Consider the following 25,981-nt stretch of genomic DNA (forward strand, 5'->3'; position numbering starts at 1 on the left):
TAATCTAGAGCTGCTGCTGCATTTTTTAATGTGTGTAGGGGTGCTGTGCTAATTTAGTTTGACAGTAAGTTTATTAACATGATGTTACTTTATTATTATAGTTTATTAACATACACTTGCCTATTTTTTTTCTCTTACTTATTCTGTTAATTTCATATGTTGATGCACTTGAATCATGACAAGTAATAAATATGTATTTATTTATTTATTGATTGACTGATTGATTCATATTGTGTCTGGTGGTCAACTCTGTCTTAAAAGAACTCTTCAGCTAAGAAACATATAATTTGCTTCCCGAAACACTTAATTTGTCTTAGCCGGAGACTACTGTACTATGAATAATGTTTGTTGGGGTTATTTTCATAACCCTGGTTTCCTGAAATAGAAAGATATAACAAAACTGCTCAGCCGAGCCTGTGATGCAGTCATGCCCGCCCTCAAAGGTAAAAAGGACTGTGCGCACAGATCTCACCGTCATTTTTCCTTCAAGCCTGCTGCAAACATGGACGCAGCTCCCTCAAAGGTTAATGGTTACATTTCTATTTCAGGAAACCAGGGATGGTACCGGGTCGGTGACTTTAGCACCGGGTCAGTACGGTACCGCTCGGAACAGGGATGGTACTGGGCCAGTGACTAACACCGGGGAAGTATGGTACCGCTAGGAACAGGGACAGTACCGGGTCGGTTTGGTACCTGTTTGGTGACTGTAGCACTGAGTCGGTATGGTACCGGTGGGGTCGCGGTTCATTTACAGTAGTGTGCTGGGTCAGAACGGAGCAGGTCAGTGACTTCGGTACTGCTCCACTGGTTCGTAGTTATTTTTAATATAAAATATAATTTGTGTAAAAACACAATAAATGTGCAAATCTATAGCAGCAAAAGTAACACATACTTATCTGAATAGGCTCTCCTGTCAAGTCAGTTCTTGAATGGAGAAATGTGTGCACAGTCCTTTATACCCTCGGGGACAGGCATGACTGCATCACAGTCTAGGCTGAGCAGCTTTGTTATATCTTATTCAGGTTTTGGGTCTTTAGGAAGTAAAGTAAGAGTAGGGAATTTTATCTCCCCTGAATAGGTAAACAATGCATTTTCTTTTTCCTTATTAAATACTCAAGCATGTAAAGGATTGTGATCAACTAACCAAACAAAGTTAGAAAATTACAAGCAAGTCATTTATAAGAGAGTTCAACTTTAAAGCAAGTCATGTATAAGACAGTTCAACTTAATAAGTTAATGTGCACATTATGAATCACTAACTATTCAAGCATTATAGAAATATGCTCTTTGTATAAAGTGTCATTGATATTACTTGCCTTGGTGGGGCCAGTTAATGAGAGTGATGAATTCCCTAGATGATCCAATTCAAAAGAAGACTAACAATGTCGATACTTTCACAGATGCCTATGTTCAGAAAAATCTTTAGGTTATTCTAAAGAGCTATGGGAGTACAGAATATTATAAATATTTAAAGCGCAGCAAATGCTTGGCAATGGTTGTTCTGGATTTCAGGGTTACTTGTTATCAACAAGAACCAATAGCGTGAAAAAAAGTGGTTACTTATAGCCTTTGTGGACTGACTGCCAGACTTGTTCCTTGAGATACAGGTTATCACCACTTACTACTTACTTATTGAACAAAAGTTTTAGTGAGAGGTATAAAGACAGAACCGACTTCACCTTCCTGGCAGGACTAAAATATAAGTGATAGAACAGTTGTCACTACCCTAACAATCTCTTTTAACATTGAAAAATGTGTGCGAGCATTGTATTTTTTACAGACTCATAATTATGGTGGTTTAAGTTTTAAAAATATTTAGTTTATCATCACTTTGGGCTTCTACAGTTGCAGACATAGTATTGGGACCCTACGCTTATACCATAATTATAATTAATTATAATTATAATTCAAGGAAACAGATTAAAGGACAAGCATTTAGAAAACTTTAACCACTTTTTAATAAAACAAAAAGCAAAATAGACAAATTCTAGTAATGTAACAAATAACACCGTGTAACAAATATTTTTTTTTTTTTTGGTTCCTGGGTAGTAAGTGTTATTTCCTAATTGCTTATGCCTCAAAAGTATAGAAAATGGCTATTATTCCCCACAAACTTTGCTTTTGTGACCAGGAGTGATATTTTGAAATTTACCTATTTCCAATGAGAAAACGGGCGAATATGTGTCTTTTCGTTCACATAAAGTCAGAAAAAAACAACATATGCATCCAAATTAACATGTATTTATACTAAAGTAATACAAAAATGACTACAAGAGATTTAGAAGTGAGTAGTTTTTCGAGATTTACGATTATACTGTAAATCACTTTCACAAATCAGCCCCCAAATGTAGTCTCCCATCATGTTCTCGTTATACTGTCCTTGGTAGCGGCGTTCAAAGTCCAGTATATCCTGGTGGAAGCGCTCGCCTTGCTCCTCCGAGTACGCTCCCATGTTCTCCTTGAATTTATCAAGATGAGCATCAAGGATATGGACTTTGAGGGACATCCTACAGCCCATTGTGCCGTAGTTCTTCACCAGAGTCTCAACCAGCTCCACATAGTTTTCGGCCTTGTGATTGCCCAGGAAGCCCCGAACCATTGCGACAAAGCTGTTCCAAGCCGCTTTCTCCTTACTAGTGAGCTTCTTGGGGAATTCATTGCACTCCAGGATCTTCTATATCTGTGGTCCGACGAAGACACCGGCTTTGACCTTTGCCTCAGACAGCTTAGGGAAGAAGTCTTGAAGGTACTTGAAGGCTGCCGACTCCTTATCTAGAGCTTTGAGGCTCCTGGATGAGCGGTCAATGAAGGACAGTATAACGAGAACATGATGGGAGACTACATTTGGGGGCTGATTCGTGAAAGTGATTTACAGTGTAATCGTAAATCTCGAAAAACTACTCACTCCATTCACTTCTAAATCTTTTGTAGTCATTTTTGTATTACTTTAGTATAAATACATGTTAATTTGGATGCATATGTTGTTTTTTTCTGACTTTATGTGAACGAAAAGACACAAATTCGCCTGTTTTCTCATTGGAAATAGGTAAATTTCAAAATATCACTCCTGGTCACAAAAGCAAAGTTTGTGGGGAATAATAGCCATTTTCTATACTTTTGAGGCATAAGCAATTAGGAAATAACACTTACTACCCAGGAACAAAAATTGTGTTACATAGTGTAATCTATCAAAAAACAAATAAACTTATTTCATTTAAAAGTATTGGTTCATGACGAAAGTATTGGCATTCACGCTTTAGTATTTCATGCGTCCTACTTTTGCTTTTATTATGGCTTTTGAATGCTTATGCAAATTCTTAACCAGCATGTTGCATCTTGTTGGTGAAATCTGGGCCCATTCTGTCTTGCATATTTCCTACAGCTCAGACAGATTGGATACACAATGCTTGGCTGCAGCTTTTTTCAGATGTCCAAAGCATTTCTATTGGATTGAGATCTTGTGATTGCAAAGGCCATTCCAGAACTTTTATCTTCGTTTTCTTCAAGAATTCCAGAGTTGATTTAGCCATATGCTTTGGGTCGTTTTCGTGTTGGAAAATAAACTGTCTGGCAATCAGCCTACGAGCAGATGGTATTATTGTACTTTGTGGAATGTTTTGATTAGGGCTGCTCCAATTAACAGATTAATCGCTCTGATTAATCAACTAAATAATTGACTGCAGATTCATTTCTTTTACAATTTAATCAGGCAGTTTTTTTTTTGGGGGGGGGGGGGGGGGGGGGATTTGAACTCCATTTCCCAACATCCCCCGCTGAGAAAAAATGCGCGCGAGAAGGCTTGTCAGTTCGTATTACTAGTGTCACAAGCTGCGACTATAACATTTTGTTTTACTGATGTTAGTATTGTTAATATTACATTTTTTAAATATTAATTAATATTATATATATATATATTATATATATATATATATATATTACGTTGAAAACCCGGAAGCCCTAAATATAATGTAAAAAATTAATAAAATAAAGGTTGCTCATAAGGAGCCATGTTATATATGGTACGTTTGCATCAAAGACCAAAAAAAAAAAAATCCATTCTCAGTTCTTGTGCATTATATTTTGTTATTCAACTCTTTCATGGATTGACGTTCTGTGAAAATGTGTTACATTTACTGAAATAAAAACGCTTTTAAAATGACCAAATTCCCATTGGGCTTATGTTATTTTAGATTCTATTGATTTTTTTAGCATTACTATGCAGGACAGCCACTATAAGATCGTTACCTTTATTAAAAATGTGCAGGGATGAATTTACCGATTAATCAACTAATGCCCAAAAATTAACCGATCAAAATTTTAAATTGAGTGACAGCCTTAGTTTTGATACATGGCTGCATTTTTTCAATCTTCAAATCACATGACTGTCTCTAGTCCCTGAACTGCTAAAACACCCCCATATCGTGATCGAACCACCTCCATGTTTAACTGTAGGTAGAAGGTTTTTACCTTTTTTATCCCCCAAACACGCTGTGGTCTATTTTTGGGGGAAAGTTATATTTTAGTCTCATCGGAACAGAGTGTTGTTGAAGAATGCTTCAGATTTCTGTTCATATTTCTTGGCATATTTGTTTTATGAATGTTCTTTAAAAGTGGTTTGCAGCAAGGTCTATGTGCTTGTAAGTGTTCTGAGTTCAGGTGCCTTTATACAGTTCTTCAAAATCTTTATTTAAGTCTTTGGCTGTTAATCTTGGATTTTTTTTTTTAAGCTGCTCTGACAATTCTACCTGCTGTACCCGTAATTTTCTTTGGCTATTCACTTCAAGCGTATCAGTTGAATTTGTTCTGTGGCACTTCTTGATTATTGTTCTGATTGTGTATTTAGGTATTCCATATTTCTCTGATTTAGTTCTGTAGCCATTTCCTTTGTTGTAGTTTGCTACGAGTGCTTTTCTCAAACGTGAATCCAGCTCTTGTGACAAACATCCATGCGCAGATCAATAAAATTAAAAGCCAAGTAGTCCCCAATATGAAGCCTTTTAAAGCTCACCAAGCACTGGCTCCAAGTTCCATCACACTTGGATGAGTGGTCCAAAAATGTAAGTACTTAATACGAACATGCCTCCACGTACTGCATGCTTTAGGTGGTTTCCAGAGGAACTACAAATCAATATATTTTTCCTTTAAGAAGAAAAAAACAACAACAACAACCACCACAAGTCAAGCTCTGATGCCAGTCTTTGATGAAAGCCCTGTTACTTAGAAATTTCCAAACAGAAGTGGGTTTCTCAAGCATTTTTCTATGACGCTAGGCGAGTGTGCCATTAAAGCTGCAAGGAACATAGCACCTGTTTGCTAAAAGGCTTGAATTTCTCCTCTCCAGCTACACATGGAAAAAAGATCCACAATCAAAATCATTCAAATCAGTTAAGGGTCTCTTTACAATCATAATTGTCATCACAGCTCATGCATTGTACTGTATATTTTGCGCCTCTGATTTTCGGTTTAAACCGATAAACGATAAAACAGCCCAGATACAAAAAAATAAATAAAATAAAAATGAAATCTGTGTACAGTCAATAAACACCGGAAAAACACTGGAGATGGTTACTCCATTCTTGTTGACTTGACCCCTTTCTCTGTGAAAAAAAAATAAAATACATACAGAAAAAATTAATAATAATAATTCCAAGTGCTATTGGGCAATGTCCCTCCTTCCTGACTTGTATCTTGCATTGATTCGTTCTGAATATTTTAAACCCACCTCAACTACTGAGTGGCAGCAAATTCCTACATTTATTGGATAGGATTGTAACATGCTTGCGAGATTTAAAACGAGATATTCTTGCTCGCGAGATTTAAAGCTATATTACAGTACGATAGGGAGCATTTACAAGCTCGTGGAATTTAAAACAGAATTGCAAATTGGGGCGAAATGTAAAAAAATGCCTAAACACACAAAAACCCCAGAAGAATATGCCCTTGACCAGAAGGATTTAGTTGTGTGAAACGCGTAAGCTTTATTTAGTTTTTATTTTTACCTTGTTCTTAATAAAATATGAATAATTGAGAGACACTTTGGGATATAAGTTTTTCATTAAGCGAGAGTTGCTGTCTTCACTCTTCAGTGGTGGAAACATCATATGGTGTATGCAGGGATGTTCTATTTCTGTACCTTCTGATAATGATTGTGCTGGTGGTCTTCAACCCCGGCTGCAAGTATCCCTAACTATATATTATATGATAAACTGAAGATGTGAGCAATCACAGTAGCTTCTTTAAACAAATATTTTGATCCTGGTTGAAACAAAAAATCTGGACCATTAGTATTTACTGTATACCAGTTTCCGTGCAGCAAACAACGTGCATTTCCATACAGGGTAAAAAGGGCAATCTAAATGACTGGAATTGATAGTAAGAATTTGCGCATGTTATAAACATTTATGCAAGACATTTCATTTTTCATTGTTGCTCATTTTAATGAATGTGTCTTTCTTTGCAGTTTCTCCTTTATTATTATTATTATTATTATTATTATTATTATTATTATTTTCTTATCAGACGCCCTTATCCAGGGCGACTTACAATTGTTACAAGATATCACATTATTTTTACATACAATTAACCATTTATACAGTTAGGTTTTTACCGGAGCAATCTAGGTAAAGTACCTTGCTCAAGGGTACAGCAGCAGTGTCCCCACCTAGGATTGAACCCATGACCCTCCGGTCAAGAGTCCAAAGCCCTAACCACTACTCCACTCTGCTGCCCACTGCTTTTTTGAAGACTACAAACTTCATCTTTGGGTTTGCTGCACTGTTCTCATTACAATGACCCCTCACAACAAGTGCCTCTTCACGTGAGCCAGGGTTAGGAATAACATTTCACACAAATTAGCATGGAACTCTCTAAGTGTACATTCAGAGCAGCATGTGAGACAGTTTTCAATTCATGCTTGCTTTCACAACTACTGAAAGTCATGAAGGAGGCACTTACTGTCGTGTGTTTTTATTCCACTTATATTTACAAAACCATCCTCCACATAATTGCTGATTAATGTTTAAATAAATCAGTCCACAGTAAGATGGTCCCATAGGAAGAAATAAAATAAATACATTAAATATCAAACTGCAATAGAATTTAAACTGCAAAAATACAATTGACAATAATCTTTTGCACCACACACCAAAAACGTCTCATAAACAAATAATAATGATGACGAAAAAAATACAGTTGTGCGTAACCGGCTTCATGCCTAACTTGTATAGCCTAAATAAAAATAAAATGAGCAGCATTAGAAAGCAAAGCGGTTGGGCTTTTAAAAACAAATGATAATAACTGGGCGGTACAGCAGCACAAGCAATGTACTCTAGATCATTCAAAAAGGTAACACCATGTTGTTCCTGGAACACATTTTATTCAGGAACATCATTTTAAAAGATGGTGAGATGCCAAATCGGAATTCCAGTCACCCCCGTGTTACAGTGGGAGCATTCTCTTAAAATGTGAAAGAGCAGTTACTGTGCCTGCTGCACGTTTTAACCATGACTAATTCATTCACAATACAAAATATTCAGTTGAGTGCTACAGCCTCCTGCAGCTGCAACAGATTGGACATGATTGAACATGAAATCAGGGCTACCTAAGATATCAGAGACTATTCCCAGACATACTGTACAAGCCTCAAAACAGAACATGCAGTGATGCAAGTTAGAGTTGACCAGCTTCCTCCGTGATGTGTGGTCAGAGAAGGCTTTGAAGAGCACAGCAGCAGTGACTTCACACCTGTTCCAATACCCGTCTGTTGCTGGATTTGTTTTTGGCAAGGTGATGCATGTTTTCAATGAGCATTATTTCTGCAGTACTTATGGTTGTATTGAGCATAATATACAATGTGAAAAATATATATATTTTATTTCAAAAGACACGCAACAATTGACGTCTGCGACTTAATAAGCAGCCTGTCACAAAATCACAACCTTATTTCTGGACCTGTTTTGTGCGTTTAAATAAATTAAAAAAAAAAAAACACCACACACACACACACACACACACACACACACACACACACACACACACAAACTGCAAGACTACAGTTTAAAAGCCACATATCAAAGATAATATATTGCATAATAAACACTAGTAGGGTCATAGGCTACTACACAGCAAGAGTAACAACTGAAAATTAAACTGAAGATGTCTTCATAAATCTTTTAGCTATTACAGAACCAATACCCAGAGTTACGAATCATCTGCCTTATTATAGGCTATCAACTACAGGTAGCAAGCTCATAAATTCGAGACCTGCTTGAAAAGACAGCAGGTGCTATCAGGCTCTCATTGAATGTTACTTGCACCTTCTTTCATATGGCTAAGGGACACTTATGTAAGCATATTGGTTCAACAGTGATGTATAATTGACTCATGAAATTTAATGTGGCATTTCCATCATCCAATGTAAACAAGGAATGTAAAAGCAAAGCCTATGGTTTAAGTTGGGGAAAACTAACAGCCTGATCACGGAGAGCTTACATAGGATTTTACATTGTGTTTTTAAAAAAGTTACAATAAATCATAATGTTCATCAAACGATTTCTAATGACTTGTATATTATAGCACTGATTTGTTTTTAAGTGTAGTGTATATATTCACAATTCACCATATTCATAAGCCTAGTTCCCCGAAATAGAAATGTAACCATTACCGAATGGGTATTTACCTCCTAAAGACCTTAAACCTGAATAAGATATAACCATGCTGCTCAGCCGAGCCTGTGATGCAGTCATGTCAGCCCCCAAGGGTATAAAGGACTGCGGGCACAGATCTCAGCATCATTTTTCCTTCAAGCCTGCTGCAATGATGGACGCAGCGACCATGAAGGTTAATGCTTAAATTTCTATTTCAGGGAACCAGGGTTATGATAATAACCTAACGTTCCCATTCAAGTATGAAATGTAACCATTACCGAATGGGTCAGTATACCCAAGCCGTCACAAGGTCAAGGTTGCCGGACGACTGGAATGCTACAAGGCTAGTCCGAGGCTGCTTTGTGCATTACCATTCGTAAACCCAGTAACAAGTAGCTAAGGCTAAAATACTGAGGGAGAAACTCACCTCTAAGCCTGTGTTGTGAGGGTCGACTGAGAAGACACACTCAACACTCTAGTTCTGAACACCACCTCTGGCAGCAGGCGCAGGTGGCTGTGCCGGTCTTTGAGGCTGCTGGGTCCTAGGGCGCCAGTTTGCCGCTGGTTTGCGTACTGGGGTGGTCGCTTGTGAATCAAGCGCACCAACTCCTTCGTGGATTCCCGCGTGCAGTGAGAGCGCTGCAGCATCTCGTTCACCGCAGGCCCAAAGGTATGCCCTGGTGTACAGGGGCATCCAACAGTGGTGCTTTGTTCCCGTCAGACGGAGCAGGTTCTTATTAACCAGGGGCAGCTCATCCAGGTCGTGGTGGTAAGGGCCTGTAAGGGCCTGGTAAGGGACCTCAGAGAATAGGACTGGTAGGCTACCAGAATACTATTAAAAGTTGCCCAGCTGTGCGGCGAACGCACTGGCTGAATAAGCACGCTTAAGGATCACCTTTGAGACCCGCCACTGTTTGTTGGGGCAGATAGCATCCTTGGACAGGAGCGCTAATTTAGGCGCCTGTATCAATGTGGTAAAACCAGCGGAAATTTGGCCAGACCCAGCTTCTCTGCATCGTGCACCCTATATAGGGTGTACATAGACCGGGAAACAGCAGGAGCAGTAGCCGGGTCACCCCAGGACGAAAATCCAGGTGCAATGGGGGGGGGGGGGGGGGGGGAGGGGCACGGGAGAGTTGGTAGGCTTGTCATCAAAGATAGACGGCCTTGACTCACCTTCTGTAGGCCAGGCACTTGCAAGACTGCAGTGGCCCTCTTGATCAGCGGTAGAAACTCTGCCGACAGGGAGTGCTTAACCGCAGCTCCTGTTCGCCCACCTCCTCAAAGGTGGCAAGGGAGAGCATGTCATCCTGCTGCCAATCTGTGCTTTTAGCCCCCTGGGATCCCAACGGGACAGGCGGTGCCGAGCGTTCACACAGTAACTCTGCAAGCACCGTTCCTTGGTGGGAAACTGCTGCCCAGAGCTTCTCCATCTGCTCAGAGTCCAGCAAATGCTTGGAACGTATGCTTGGAGAAATGTGCACAAAACCTGCAGAAACTGCAGTTCACCAGTGCCTCCTTTGCGAGATATGGCACCAGGCAGGAAGAGCTTCTGCCGTGCTGGTCCTCAACAGGCATGATGCAAGTAGCAATGCAGTGTACGGTAACAACGTACAAGTGCTGCCTCAGTCTGTTTAGAGACAGCAACGGGACCTAAGCACTGGTCGGTAGCGGGTCGGTACTGGTTTGGTGACTTTGAGCACCGGGTCGGAAATGGGACGACACCGTGTCCAACCAACGTTGATTTATACTATAATTTCTACAACAGTCTGAAATAACCTGAGGATTCATTTAAAATGGATACATTAGGGAAAAATAGTCTGATCTACAGTATTTGTATCACCCTATTTGCAACTTAAAGTGCAAATCTATTAATTACTAAGATCCAACAAAAAATATGATAGCACTGCATATTGGATTAACCTGTATACTTATTTAAAGTAATTAAAAGAATTACAGCTTTTGTGCTGCTAATTAGAGACGTCTAATTATTTACATTATTTCTCCAAGCTGGTACAAACACATAGCACCATACTTGGTTTATGATACTGGGTAAGGCTTAAATTAATGGTAGCAAATTCTTATGAATTGCAATACAGTTTTATAGAATTGCATAGGAATAACATCTAAATAATTGTTTAGTTGTTTTTTTTGTAATGCTGAAGATAATGTAAAAAAATGTGCATCATTTCATAATGAATTCAAGTGCAACACCACAGGAGGCGACAATGTAATGCATTGAAGTTCATATTAATTTGCAGCCATTATTTTAATATGCAACCAGATACTATGCTTAAATACACAACACTGAGTTTGTCTAACCAGCAAAACTTCTTAAATCACCTGTAACCTAATCTAACTTTCAAAAGATTAGGAGCATAAATATAAAAGCACAAATCTCACAAGAACTGATGTAGTACACTTACTGTTAAAAAAAAAATTGAGGAAATTCATGTAAGCGTATTTAAAAAGATGTTTGTTGATACAGTATATCTGCATTCTATATACCATTAATATATGTATTGATCTATCATATCTAGCTATTCTATCCACCCTATCTACAGTATCTAATACCCTATCTATCTTTCTATCTATCTACAGTATCTACCACCCTATCTTTCTATCTACAGTATCTACCACCCTATCTCTCTATCTACAGTATCTACCACCCTATCTATCTCTATCTACAGTACCTACCACCCTATCTATCTCTCTATCCAGTAGCTAACATCATATCTATCTCTCTAGCTATTGTATCTACCTCTCTATCTATCCATCTGATTTTAATAACTCCTACAGGTTCTTCGGTGCTTGTTGAAATGCCTCCAGGTCTTCTCACATTATTACTTCAATCCTTTATCAGCTGGTAGGCTATAAGTTCAGAACTGGAAAGCCTTTGGGAAATTACAATGCAGACATAAACTAGACATTATTGAGATCCATCTGCTGTTTACAGTTAATTTCCTACTCAGGTCAGAGAGTGGATGGTGACATATCAGCTTACACCACAAGGCAAAACCTTTATTGATTAACCATTGAGTGCAATAGACCATAAGAATGATTTGAATTCAAAGTTTTTTGGATATGGAGAAACGGGAGCTATTAACCAGAGATACAAAAATAATACTCAATAAAAATGGAACTTTAGCAGAATTATTTCTAAAGCAGAAACTTAATTGTAGCTAAATGTGGGCGTGCTTACCTAGCAGGGCAGGCATGTTCTGAAAGATTCTCAGTAGCTCGGGTGTGATGGATGGGCTGTTCTCCAGTGTCACTAACCTGGAAAAAAAATAAGTCACATGACTCAGAGGTAACTAATGACCCTAGAGGTTTGTGAAAACAAGCCAGTACCAGTTGTTCCATGTAATTAGCCATGTCTGAAGATGTGTTGCTTGTTTAAAGAAACTCTGACAGATGGCCCACAGAGTCATTAAAACTTTGGAGGTTATTTCAACATTTAACACATTTTGGTAGAACAGTTTTTAGATGAACTGGTGTGAAAGTACAGTATATTATTAATAGTGCTGGGACGAATACAGGATTTTCATATTCGAATATTCGCTCATGATTTAAATATCTGTTTATTATTTAAAAAGTAATAAAAGCCATTATATTGCTCTGAGACAGCATAGTAGCAGGAGCAGGGGGGCGTGGCCCCTGTGTGTGTGTGTGTGTGTGTGCCTTTATTTTACAGCAAAATGTTACAATATGTAATGCGTTAAAATAGAAAAATATCCCAGGAGTAAGTTATGTTGGACTTGCTTTACCCCAGCGAATTAACTACAAAACAAAAGGGCGTCAAATAACAGTTCAAGTTAAACATTGTTTTGTTTATTCCTGAAATAAATAGTACATAAAAGTTGACACCGCATTTTATTTCTCTTTTGTTCATTCCTTGCCATTGCCATTTCTTCATAGTAAACAGTGGCCATAGACACGTTGGTATAAAGTAATAACATGAGGTTTACTTGTGCCTTTTGGAGTTGACGAACAAGCAAATGAAAACAAATTTAACTTTAAAACACTTCAAATAATATAAAACGTGGAAATGGCATTGTAAAATGAAGGGGGGGAAAACTCACTGTTTTGGTTCTCGTTTATTACATTCTACATAACAGAAAGTCGCAACAAAAAATATAATATATACAATCTATATAAAAATCACTACACAACATTTCCAGGAAGTTGGGCACTGTTTAAGCGAGGCATTTCAGAATGACATGCTTGCCTTTTTCTGTCCCATGAGATTCTGGCTCTCTCTAAAGCAGCAACGCAATTTTATATTATATATATATATATATATATATATATATATATATATATATATATATATATATATATAGAAATCGGCAATTTTTTAAATGTATTTATTTTTTATTTCAACCCGGCTTACCGCTGCAACCCCCGTGCTGACTCAGGAGAGAGACGAAGATTGACACACGCGCCCTCTGAAACGTGTGCCATCAGCCATCCGCTTCTTTTCACTCTGCAGGCCTGCCATGCAGCCACCTCAGAGCTGCAGCGGAGGAGGACCACACAACTCTGGACAACTTACAGGCAGGCCTGGAGGCGCCCGGTCAGTCTACAGGGGTTGCTGGTGCGCGGTGAGTCGAGGACACCCTGGCCGACCTACACCCTCTCCACCCGGGCGGCACTCTCCCAATTGTGCGCTGCCCCCTGGGAACTCCCGTCCACGGTCGGCAGTGGAATAGCCTGGACTCGAACCGGCAACCTCCAGGCTATAAGGAGCATCCTGCACTCCACGTGGAGTGCCTTTACCGGATGCGCCACCTCGGGAGCCCAAACACATTTTTGACCTAGATGACTTTCCATAGAGATCACTATGCGAGCGCGCGCATAATCTAGTTTGTTTACTTTTTGGTGTCTAAAACTTTTAAATAGAGGCTCAAGAGCTGCTGTGTTGATCCTGTGTTTTTTTTTTTATATATATATTAAATCTCATATCACATGGAGCTCTTTTTCATTTGCTATTTTTTTTTTTAAACTGTCGCGCAACTTCTGGTGAGGCGGTAAATAATTTTTGTAATTTCTAGCAAATACGAACATGTGATTTTTGTTTGAATATTCATCCCTGCACTAATTATTAACCTGTTTTTTTCACAACCTTGGTTTTTATACAAGACCCTCAGAACAAACTCTTTCATAACCAGGGAACTCCACTCTACTGCCTGCATGTTTTTACTATTTGCAATTTCAATGAGGCTGATAAGTAAACGTTTTCACATTTTCCTTTAAAATGCTTTGCGATTCAGAAAGCATTCCATATTAACAAAACACCCCAAATAAAAAGGCTTGTGTTTGCAAAAACAATAGATTTCCTTAGTAACCATCCCTCTAATATGTCACTGTGATGTTAAACTGATGTTAAAAATACTTAATATTCTCATATAAATCCCAAGTATCAATTGATGTATTTTATTTTGTTTAGACCTAACGTACAAAGCCAAAAAAGAACAAAGACCTTAATGCACACAGACGCATCTGAAAATTACTTTAATGTACAATTTATTTTATAAGAACAAAAATGCTTTTAGTATCCATGGAAACTTACTTAAACAAGCCAGTGACTTTCATCACAGAACTTGAGACAATTTAGCCTGAAAGAAACAACAAGGCGCAGAAACAGTGCAGGTGCATCACATACAGTACCTCTGTGAGGGTACTTTTATCATTTTGAACATCCAACAACTTTTTGAAGACACTAAAAAAAACAGCTTTCACCCTCAAGGTTTGTCCTCACCAAGTAGCAAATCAACTTGCCAGCTATAAAGCAACCATCACATCAACCTGCAATCAATATTCAAACAGAAACCAGTATGCAGATGGTTTCTCTTGGCTATGTGTCATTTTGCAATCAACAGCTGTTATTTTTCAAAAGATTACAATTTCATTGCATCTACAGACATGAAAATGTTATACTAATCAAACTGGATAGAACAAAGTTTAAATGTCCATTTAAGTCTACAACAAAATGATGCAACACACTGAAGTAGCACTGACATTCCGTAGAACGCCGACACAGTTCTAGCACAACACACTGCAGGAGTATGATGGCAGCAGACTTTTTTTGTATGTATAATGTGGATGTCAACAGGAGAGCCCTGAAGCTCTTACCTACTAGACCAGATGTCAGTGTTCTATTTGTTAAGCCATCAGCCACCTTGTTTTCAGGTTTAACCTATTTGATGAATTGATAATACTCTATAATTCTTTTTTAAGGTCCTGGATTTCACATTTTAAAAAGTTAATAAAGTGTTGCTTGCACTTAGATTTCAACCAAATCATTAAATTTGGCTTGATGACAAGCTGCTTATGCTATGCTGTCAGTGAGTCCTTTGTGACATTTGTATACAAACTGTAGAGTGTTGTATTTTTGCAGTATAGTCAGTCAATAAATAATGTAGGATTATCCATTTCAGCCCATTGTGGTTTACAGGGAGCTTGTTTAATGCTGGCTAACAATGAACACAAACAACTGAAGCTTATAAAAAGCGATGCATACTATATGCAGCTGACTTACCATAATTCTAAACCATCCTCTAGCAGATAGACATGTGGAGGCTGGGTGACATCTGTGCTCAGCTGAATAACTGGTAAGAGGAATGGATAAAGGTTCTTGCTTTCTGCTCCTAAACCCTATGAAATACAATGCAAGGGGTAAAAACATCACAATAGTTACAAATCAGAAAACAATCAGAAAATGTTCAACCAACAAAAAAATTGACATAATGCTAAAAAGGCTTACTCATTAAAGGGCATCAGGAGCATGAAATATTAGACATCATCAATATGACCGGATGCTCTAATGGAGTAACCCACGTTGGCTATTCTTCCATCTGGTCGAGACCACAAGATGCGCTCTGCACATAAACCTTTTGAGAGCCTTTGGAGCCAACAATGACCACTATCACCAGTAGTAATCTGGCTCCAAAACATAATAACTAAGGTAATCCATCACATCTAGACAGCAGATTATACAAATCCCACTTTACTTCATGGACACTGTGATATCTGCTATGGTATTATTGTACACTGCTCAGAGGGGGGAAAAAAAAAACGAGGGGAAAAAAAAAAAGGGGAGAACTCTTTACATACTGAAATTGACACGCTTCTCAGCACAAGACCTATACAAATCAACATACCTATAGGCTTGGTTTCTGGAGATCAAAAAATGTCTCTCTCAAATCGTCATGCAACCAAATTGTTCACCTCTAATGTCTTCCATAGAATCAAAAATGCACCATAAAAGCACAGGAAAGTACAATGCAAAAGTACAAAACTCCTAATAAAAAGGCCAAAGCATGCTAAATGCATCAGGTATATTAGACAGAGGTTGCTTGATGATGAAGCAATTAAACCCATATGGCAATTGATATTACCCACCCTCCAAATGTTGGCTTTGGGATTTCCAAACAGATTTTTCAGGAATACCCTTGAAATACAAATAAGGCTAATTGTTAAAAGGTAAATAAACAGGAGCCTTAATAGCAGAGAACACAAGTAATGCAACCACTGCCAGACTGGTAAATTGGTATTTAGTTAAATAGGTCGTGGATATGTTTCTATTAAGCTAGATAAAATTTGTTACAAATATAAATTGCACAAAGCTCAACAAATGTTTCTGCAAGAGAGAACTGGTCCATAATCAGCGTAAATGAGCAGTTTTAGCTTTAAGGACTGCCAACATTATAAAGGATGAAAATATAGCTAGTCCAGGGGGGGTTGTTCTTAGGCGGGGGTTAATTCAAATGTAGTACTCCTCAGTATATCCTCACCTCATGGGGACAGTTAATGAAGATAATGGCATGGGCTTCCGTGTGAGAAATGGAAAAAAAACATTACTAGCTTTGCCCTTTTACTTTGACGAGGGCTTTAAATACAAGAAACAAAAAAAAATGCCAATTAAACCTCCAGTACATTTCCCCATTAAAACTGAAACCATATACTATGTTCCGATCCTACACAGCAGAAGCAGTTATAACATACAACTATAATGTATTAACGTCACAGTTAGTTCATTAATTATTGCTGAATTGGATAATTCAGCAAATTAATACCAAGATGATTCCTTGCACCCATAATAAGACAGTTGAGCAATGTAATCACAATAACAAAGAATATGTGAGAATTAACAGCTACATAGTTCTATCAGAGCAAATAACATGTTTTATTTATCAATTGAGGACAGGAAGTTTAATAAGATTGTAACAAAAGATTTTTAATGTGTTATTGAAAATTAATAACTAAAGCTCTTCCACCTTCACTGAAAATTATGTTTGACAAAAATTTCAGTATGAAAATTCAAGTTAGGCTTGCCAGGCGTTCATTTATTGGTATTAAAGAGCAAGTAGCGGGGTTCTGAAAAATATAGCGTTACACATCCCGACAACTTTTTACACTTATAACTTTAAAGTGTGTTTCAAAGCTCTTTTCAAAATGGCCACTCTAGTGCACTGATAGTGTAGGATTATTGCCCACATAGTCAGACAGGTAACACAGCAATAATGATCCATGATGTTGTACGGAACAGAAAAGCCTGAGCACTTGTTATATTTAATAAAAAAATAAAATAATAATAATAATTTTATATTATATATATATATATATATATATATATATATATATATATATATACACACACATACATATATATACACATACATACACACACCTAACATCAAAATAAACTGATCACTATTAACATTTATTTTTTTGAATATATATATATAGGTATATATAGATTGACATTGACGAAATGTTTTTCGTTTCTTTTTAATCACTCATTCATCCTTGACCATGACACGCTTCAGTGACTATGACTGAAGCATATGCACTTAATCACCTAATTAGTGAGACAGCTGATTGGACACTGGATATGGAGTGATTTCAGCTGTTGAAATGCAAGCGTGAATAAAAGCAATAAAGGATATCACAGAAAAAAAACATCATGCCACGTCTGTCAAGACAGCAGCGCCTTCGTGCAATCGGCATGTTGGAGGCTGGACTAGGGCAGTGTACTGTGGCTCGCCGTCTTGTTATAAATCTTCCTGCAGTGATTTAGAGGACAGATCTAAAACTCCAGGGCACTATAGCTACCATTTTGAAAAGAGGTTTCAATCAGACTTTAAAAGTAGTCAGGATGTTAACAATGGAAAGAGAAATTACAGGTACATCATTTAAAGATTCAAAGTAACCTTACAAATGTTGCCCTTTGACTGTTGCCACCAATGAATGAATACAAACTAACCCCAATCCTTGTTAAAGGTTTGGGAAGTTCCTTATGTGGAACCGAATTATATTCTTCTTAACTGTCTACATTAAAGTATTTATAATTAAGCTTTAAAATTCAGTATTTTCAACTCCTGGCTTAATTAGTGGTATGGACCAAATGGGAGCATTTAAAATGTCAGGGTGTTTACAGAAAACTTGTTTTAAAGCTGCTCTTAAAATAATGCACTTACAGGAAAGGATTTACGGATCTCCTTGGTTTCTGCTACAGCCAATAGTGTGCATGAAAATATTTTTATAAATATAACAAACAGTTTTATGACAGCGCACTTCCAATGCAATGTTACATTACCATTTATTGTTAGTTTCCAATCTAAGACTAAGCAAGTAAAACAGTTTGCAAGGTTCCAAAAGACTATTTAAAATAGTTACCTTAGTTATATGAATACAGTAAGAATTCATGGGAAATACATGTTAATAAATGTAATGACTAAGTAATAATAAAACAATGAAATGCTTTCAGAAAGTTACTGTACCTGAACCAGATGAATGAGTGTTGTGAGGATGGCACAACGCAGCATATTGTGTTCATCTGACTGTTTCCAAAGGAGAGGCAGGTACTGCACCAAACACTCTACATAGGGCCTGATCTATAAAAACACAAACATACGCTACAAAATGTGTGCAACTTATTTCAACAGCTTATTCCATGCATTCTGCTTGTGACACAAACTGTGAGACGGAGCAAAAGAGACAACACTTACAAATATAAGAATTCATCGTACCAAAAGATATAAACTTATTATAACCTCTAAACAGAGCAAAATCAAAACACTTGATGCATATTAAAAATACATTTTATTTTAATTTTAAAAACACAAAGCAAAGTAAGAGGTGCACTGAACGTCTATTTTCAACCGAACATGTCTTATTCCATGCATAACATTTTATCCATGTCTTATTCAAATAACAATTTCAAGTCATTTAAACTGTAGGAGACTGTAGCTACGCGGGTACAAACAGTGAACTGAAATAATGTGAGAACTGTGAAGCCAAATACCATTCAGTCTATTACTGTGTTCCCAAATGTATTTTTTGTGTAATTGTAACAGCGCAGTACTTGAACAACAAATGAGTGTCTACAAAGATTTTTTTATTAAAACCAAAAAAGGTGAAACAAACTTCCTTTTAAAATGCTTACAAGGAAGCACTATTGTTCGCTAAGTACTGTTCTGTATTTTTAAAGTGTATCCACAGAAGCAGATCTAGAGAATTGGGTACACATTTGATGGCAATGGCAGGAGGGATTTAGGTAAAATTGTGTCAGTGTAAACTTTTCATAATATTTTTTTTATTTTTATTAATTTATATAAAATGTAACCACTCAATGTTTTTTAAAGCAGATCATTTACTGTACTATTAGAACAGGAGTGCCTTTTAAAGTAAAGAAGTAAAGTTTTCAGGAAAGTTACAAAGTTCATAATCACAAACTTGTAAACAAGCAAACTCAAAACCCACGGATAAGGGGGCTGTCAGGTTTGCTCACTGATGAGTAAGGATACGATTTTGTCATGGAGGTCACAGAAATCGTGAATTTGAAGAGTCTGTAAAATTTTGGAAATGGATGTAAAAACACATTTGATTAGGTGCTTCCTTCATTTCTTTAAAAACTGCTGTATGTCATGCACTGAAAATACAAATCTGCGAGTATCTGTAAATCGTTTGGCTGTGTATGCATGCAGCATTTACGTGTAGCTATGTAGGTCAGTGAATAAGATTTGCAGCTGAGCGAGCACGCATGTAAAGGAGTGGAATGGAAGTTTATCGGATGCAAAAATGGAGACAGAAGTACAAGTAAAGTGGCAAATATCACTGCTAAGCAGAGAAGTGAAAAATATTCAAAGGGGAAATTTCATGAAAGTGGTGGCATGATGTTTTGTACAGCATGTAATGTTCCTGTGGATTATAAACAAAAAGCAAGCTGTGACAAACACATTGAAAGCGCTTGACATAAATGGAAGCTTTGCCACACCTCGCCCGTGAAATGTACTAAAAATGACACTACCAAAATTGTACCCTTACTGATGAGCAATCATTGTCTTCAGGGGCAACCAAGCTCTTTTGTCCAGAAAAAGTTTCTCTTCTACAAATATCAGTTTTAAAAGCTTAACTAAAACCTCAGGGGATACTACGATTGGAGATATCCAATTGCTGTAAATGTACCGGTATCATTGACATGCCTTCGACACACTCTTACCTGCACATTAACTCTTTCAATGACACAAGAGATCACATGGAGGACATGCATTTTGGTGTCGCACTCTGTCACCTGCTGAAGCAACTGGAAGAGCAGGCTGAAAATTGACTCCAGGTACTGTACATAGACAAAAGGACATTCATACTGCAAGTCAGAAATACAGAGCATTTCAAAAACTAGATATAGAAGTCTGGTTATTATAAAACATTTACTAACAAATTACAATATAAAAATATGTGCAGTTCATCAAGAAGTCTTTTTGCTCAGTCTAATTACACAAATTGAAATAAAATAAAATTAATTAAAAAAAATAAACATACAAATGTTTATGTCTGGTAAAGTTTGAGTTAAACATTTGAGGGGAAACAATATCCAAACTGTTAACAAAATAAACTCTTAACCATTTGTCAAACCATTTACCACCGTGCAGAACTAACACCAGAATATCTCATGTCACGAGAAGATCTTCAGCCCAGGACACTTTCACAATTACTTTTTTCACCTGTAGTCTTGCAGAGGGGCCAATATTTTTATTATTATTATTATTATTATTATTATTATTATTATTATTATTATTATTATTATTATTATTATTATTATTATCATTTTTACCAGGGCACAGTAGAAACACAAACTTTTTATTTGCATGGCAGTCAAAATGTTAAGTGAGATTAATTACTGGCAGTTCGGTATATTACTTACTGGTAAAAACTGTTCCGTTCTGAATTCAAAATCATCTACAGGTAAGTAAGTTAAGAAATTCAAATTACAAAATGCATGTATAGAGTACGGGGTTGTAACAGTGCAGCCAGTTTCTTCATAGGGAAGGCTTTTTACCACTCTTGCTGAACGGAGTAATGCCCCCAAAAAGACTCAGGCAGCATAACAAAAAGCAAGGCCAAACAAAAACGAGACCAACAAAAAGCATGACGCAAAAACAGAGCAATATAAAACAGTTTAAATAGGGAAAAATGGCAAGGAAATGAATAAAATCGACAGGGAGCCAACTGACAAGAATGGGTAGATTGACAGGAAGCAAAAACAGGGGCGGAGCCTGAGCACCTGCTCCCTGAAATTCACCTTTAAAAAAGAAAATGACTTCCAATATTCTTCTGTATGGGGTTTATCCTAAAACGTAAATAACTTTGCTAATAATTAACATGATTAAATACAAAATTGAAAGGATATCAAGCTTCAATGTTGTTGCTGTCTCGATGCGGACCTGAAAAACAAAAAAAGAACGATATATATATATTTAGAAAATGTAGTAGCATAATTCAAATTAGAACACTTGAAAGAAGTTTTATAAAGTCCCTCCATTTCTTTTTTACCAATCTCAACAAGGATGATACCACAAGCATGCAGCTGATTGAAAGCTGGTCAGAAATAACAGGACTGCAAGACTGTGTCACTTGCTGCATTGCCCCTGGCTACCACTGTAATCTGAGTGAATACAACAGTAAGTGATGTAGGACTTAACCCTATCTGTATACAGTGCCACAAAGTTATTTGCAATCAATCAGGAAAGTAACTTCTACGTTGTGTAAGCTCCACATAATAGCACACCTTTTCCCATTATCAGCTGGCAAAACAAGCCACGAGCAAAAGGGTTGTTAAACATCTTTGCTGCACTGCATTGTTTGTAAATATTGAGTGCTTTTCCAATTTCAAAAGCCTTCCATAAACATGTTTTTTTCTGACTATATGACTCCACCCCACTTTCTTATTAGCAGCGCTTCCTTCAAGTGTATTTGAGATTTTCATATTCTGGCATGTAGTACTCTGACAAAGTGCTTTCCAGTACTAAATCAAACTTTCCAGTGTTACTCTTGTGAGAAGGTCTATTATTATGGATACAAGTAGCTGCTCATCCTGTCTGTTATTATGCATAGGAGTTGCAGCTGTTGCGATTTACACCTCGGTACACTGTCTACAGAAGGGATCATAATTCAACCCAAATTGAACTGTTGAGGAATTGTTGAATTCAAAAACTACTGAAAAAGCTGTATCTTGAAATACGAACAAATGTACACCCACAGATGGGCAGAGTAACAATAAACACCACTTGCATTAAAATCACCATGCCACCCAGGAACACACCATCCTTTGAAAATCTAGTTTATCAATACATTAGCATGCGTAAATAGCTTGTGCATATAAGACTGTAAAAGCAACGCGGACACATTATCTTTGATATGTTCTATTAGCAGTGTGGTTTATGGCAATCTATGATTAGAAAGGCGGCTGGGGTTACAGGACAGCAAGGGTATCATTCATCACCACCGCTTAACATTTATAACCAGTTTTTTTTTTTTTTTGCATAAGAATACTAATCTTGGAAATAGAAAGTTTACCAATGCTTATCTAATCTCAGCCAATTCCAAAACCAATTACTTAATTTATATTCATTTTTATTTCTGAAACTCAGAAGGGTTTTGTATTCAGTTGCGTACCATCGTTTCTCGCCGTGATGTCTCTTGTTTACTAGGCTGCATTGTATTATGTGCGAATGTTACTTACTGCGCTGTTAGATTTCATAAAAAATAAAAGAATCAAGTCCCTTGTTACATTCGAGGGCAGACAGGAAAGCAGGATTAGTATAAAGGAAAGAAACCATGCACTTTTTTGCTTTAATGATTTCATGTTGAGTCACTGGAATTTCATTTTTAGAAAACACAATGAACATGAATTAAATCCTTCAAATAACAACAGACAATGTGATGAAGCACCACAATACACCTAAAACAGGAATCGATTCACCCTTCACAAGTACTAAAACATACAACTGACAGCGAAGCTACTAGGGGCCAGTTTCACAAGGCACTGCTAGCACTTGCTATCAGGTGCTAGCTAGCAAGCTATCTTATTTTTACTGGTTTCAAAATACAGTATGTTAAGATAGAAGGATAATGTTTAGTAGAAATCCACTCAGCAAATCCATAGGATTAAAAGGATACAATGTGTTACACCCACCCCTCGTTAAATCGCCCCTCGCTATACTGCGGATTCGGATATATCGCGGTCCTGGAATTGGCTCCCCATTTTTACAGTCTAACTATGCATGCCTTAGCTGCACTATACATACAGAATTTCACTTCGAATTACTGTTTGTTTTATTTCGTACTGCACATCACAAACAAAAATATACTAAAAGCAAAAATACACTTAAGCAAAAAAAAAAAGCATTAATATCGTACTGTTATCATATACATACGCATTGCACAATAACAAAAAGCAAATGAAATATCTACTTGCTGAAGCAACAAGCCTCCTATGTTGGGAATGGATTCTTTGAATGCAGCGGGTTTGGGCATTTGAGAAAAGAGAGGAAGACTCATTAAATTAATTGGAGACTTAAGTTGATGAGAAGCAATTACCCTCCAAAGTACGAATTAAAACGGTGTGCTGCTTTTTATACGAAAAATGAGAAAAAGCGTGTTGCGTAGAAGATTTATATTGGACCCTGACACCCACGATAAAATGAGGGAGTGGTTGTATATGATATATAGCGGATTTGTATTGGACCCCGACACCCGCGATATATCGAGTGGGTGGTGTACTTTCTTAATTATTTATTTATTTTTATTTAGCAGACTGGTACATAGAAGTGCTTTTGGAAACTATCCCCTGAACCCCTTGGCCTACATGGCAACACTAAAGGGGCAGTGCATGGGTTTATATGAGGACTGAGTTGCTGTGAGAGTAAAGGAATAAATGTGTTGTGTTTTGTAGAAGGCATTTACAGACTGCGTTTATTTGTGGGTAGTTGATCAGGGCAGCCACTGAGTTTTTCATAGGTAGGAATAGTACATTTTAAGCACATCTTTTATGATGAGGCAAATGGGTAAAGATATTGTTATGAAGTCTTTTATAAGCTGATGCAACATTTTAGATGGGTCAAATAATTAAGGTGTGTTTTATCTGTAGCTGCAGAAAATAGGAGAGGAATTCCAAAGATAGTCAAATATTTATGAACATATCTGTACAAGCCCGTTGTAATTCAATCAAAAAAAGTATTTAATTCAATTTTTACCTTGAATGTACAAAAGTATTACTGGACATTCTGGCCTAAAACATGACCCTGTGATCTTAAAAAAACAAGTCAAGAACATCTGAATGCAAGCTTGTTCAGTTATAGTCATGGTCCGAATTCGGTGAACCCTAATTTAAATCATTCAAGAGATATCCTGTCCACAGTGTAGTCTTAACAAACGGACGGGACTTGATCACTACAATACCCCTTGAGCCCAATACTAGACTTGGGGGTACAAACTGTACACATTGATTATTTTCAAAACAAGGTCCCCAGCAGAACCCCAGCTTGTCATTGGGTATTCCATGACCTTTACAGCACAGTAGCACATCTGCCAACAAGTTGCCTGGGGTTCATTCCTGTTTCTTCAGCCAACGTTCAAGAACGATGTGCCTAAAATATATACATCCACTGCATTTGTGATAGGCACTGACATATTGCAATCACTGCAAATATAAAAGGCAATTTCTTTTTAACCAAAATTAATATGTATAACCCTTCAGAGTTAGAAACGGCATGTAATCAGACCAAGAGGTGGGTGGCATTAAAAACAAAACCCTGTCCACAACAAGAATATTTGTAAAAATACCTTGTAAGGTCATATAAAAAAAGGACAACGGTGATCAGCGAAATGTTTAAAGACATTGAAAATTAATTTGTCTAAATGTTTGTCATTGAATTTACTTTTAAAATTTCTGAAGAACATTACTGATTTATGTAAAAAAACAATAATGCAAGTTATTGTTATATATACACACATACTTATTAAGGTTCATGTGTAAAATCGGTAAATCTATAGGATTAACCGGTAAATGTGTAGATTTACCAGCTCATCGGTCAATCTATAAAATAACTGGTATATTTGTAGATTAACCAGCTGTATACATTATAAAAGAAGATTAAGAAGAACATAAAAAAGTTTACAAACGAGGAGGAGGCCATTCGGCTCATCTAGCTCGTTTGGTTGTTAGTAGCTTATTGATCCCAGAATCTCATCAAGCAGCTTCTTGAAGGATTCCCAGGGTGTTAGCTTCATCAACATTACTGGGGAGTTGGTTCTAGACCCTCACAATTCTCTGTGTAAAAAAGTGCCTCCTATTTTCTGTTCTTATCATTTTATAAATAAGTATGAAGGAAAACAGAACGCTACAAAATCAGATGAAATATATAATTATGAAAAACAGTAATTCATGATTTTTTATATATATATATATATATATATATATATATATATATATATATATATATATATATAATCATGATATATGTATTATATATATTATTTTTGTACTCACAAGATTCTATGACCAAAATTAGCTGAGAAAAAAATATAATCATCAGATCAGTACATGGGGGGAGATGGAAGATAAATGAATTAAATATGAAGTACAGTCATTAAAAGAAATATGGAAGAAAAACAAGTGGTGTTCAAAAATTTTTTTTCCTAGTTTCAGACTCACAGCTGTCCACCAGACAAGCTAACACCAATCACTCCTGCTAGACACAACAATTTACTTTGTATCCGGTTGGGAAATGTAATCGACTAATCACATTGTTGACTTTTTTTCCCATCCCTGATCTTGGTATATAAAAAGAAAAAAAAGGAAAACAAATTCAAGAGATCAGTGCTCAGATCACGTGTGATGCACGTGGTGCGAGTCAGTTATGACAGCTGATCACAAAGAAACTTTGTAGCCTTGGTTACAGCAAAAACCTATTACAATACCATTCTTATTATTAAGAGGTTGAATGGGTTAGCAAATCAAGAGAAACCGACTCCCCCTTTAATGTGGGAAA

The 25,981-nt window shown here is 37.0% G+C and overlaps 1 protein-coding gene across 1 annotated transcript in view; it reads right to left on the reverse strand.

Moving 5' to 3' along the window:
* Window positions 1-25,981, reverse strand: part of LOC117400116 (importin-11) — a 180,769-nt gene that overhangs the window by 91,399 nt on the left and 63,389 nt on the right. Inside the window, exons 17-22 of the mRNA XM_058990140.1 lie at window positions 21,340-21,373; window positions 20,854-20,894; window positions 20,152-20,268; window positions 18,431-18,544; window positions 15,187-15,302; window positions 11,848-11,924 (exon numbers count right to left, since the gene is read on the reverse strand). Coding sequence (XP_058846123.1) covers window positions 11,848-11,924; window positions 15,187-15,302; window positions 18,431-18,544; window positions 20,152-20,268; window positions 20,854-20,894; window positions 21,340-21,373 — 499 coding nt within the window. The remainder of the gene's footprint in view (window positions 1-11,847; window positions 11,925-15,186; window positions 15,303-18,430; window positions 18,545-20,151; window positions 20,269-20,853; window positions 20,895-21,339; window positions 21,374-25,981) is intronic.

This window comes from Acipenser ruthenus, chromosome 2, assembly GCF_902713425.1.
Source record: "Acipenser ruthenus chromosome 2, fAciRut3.2 maternal haplotype, whole genome shotgun sequence".
NCBI classification, from domain to species: Eukaryota; Metazoa; Chordata; class Actinopteri; order Acipenseriformes; family Acipenseridae; genus Acipenser; species Acipenser ruthenus.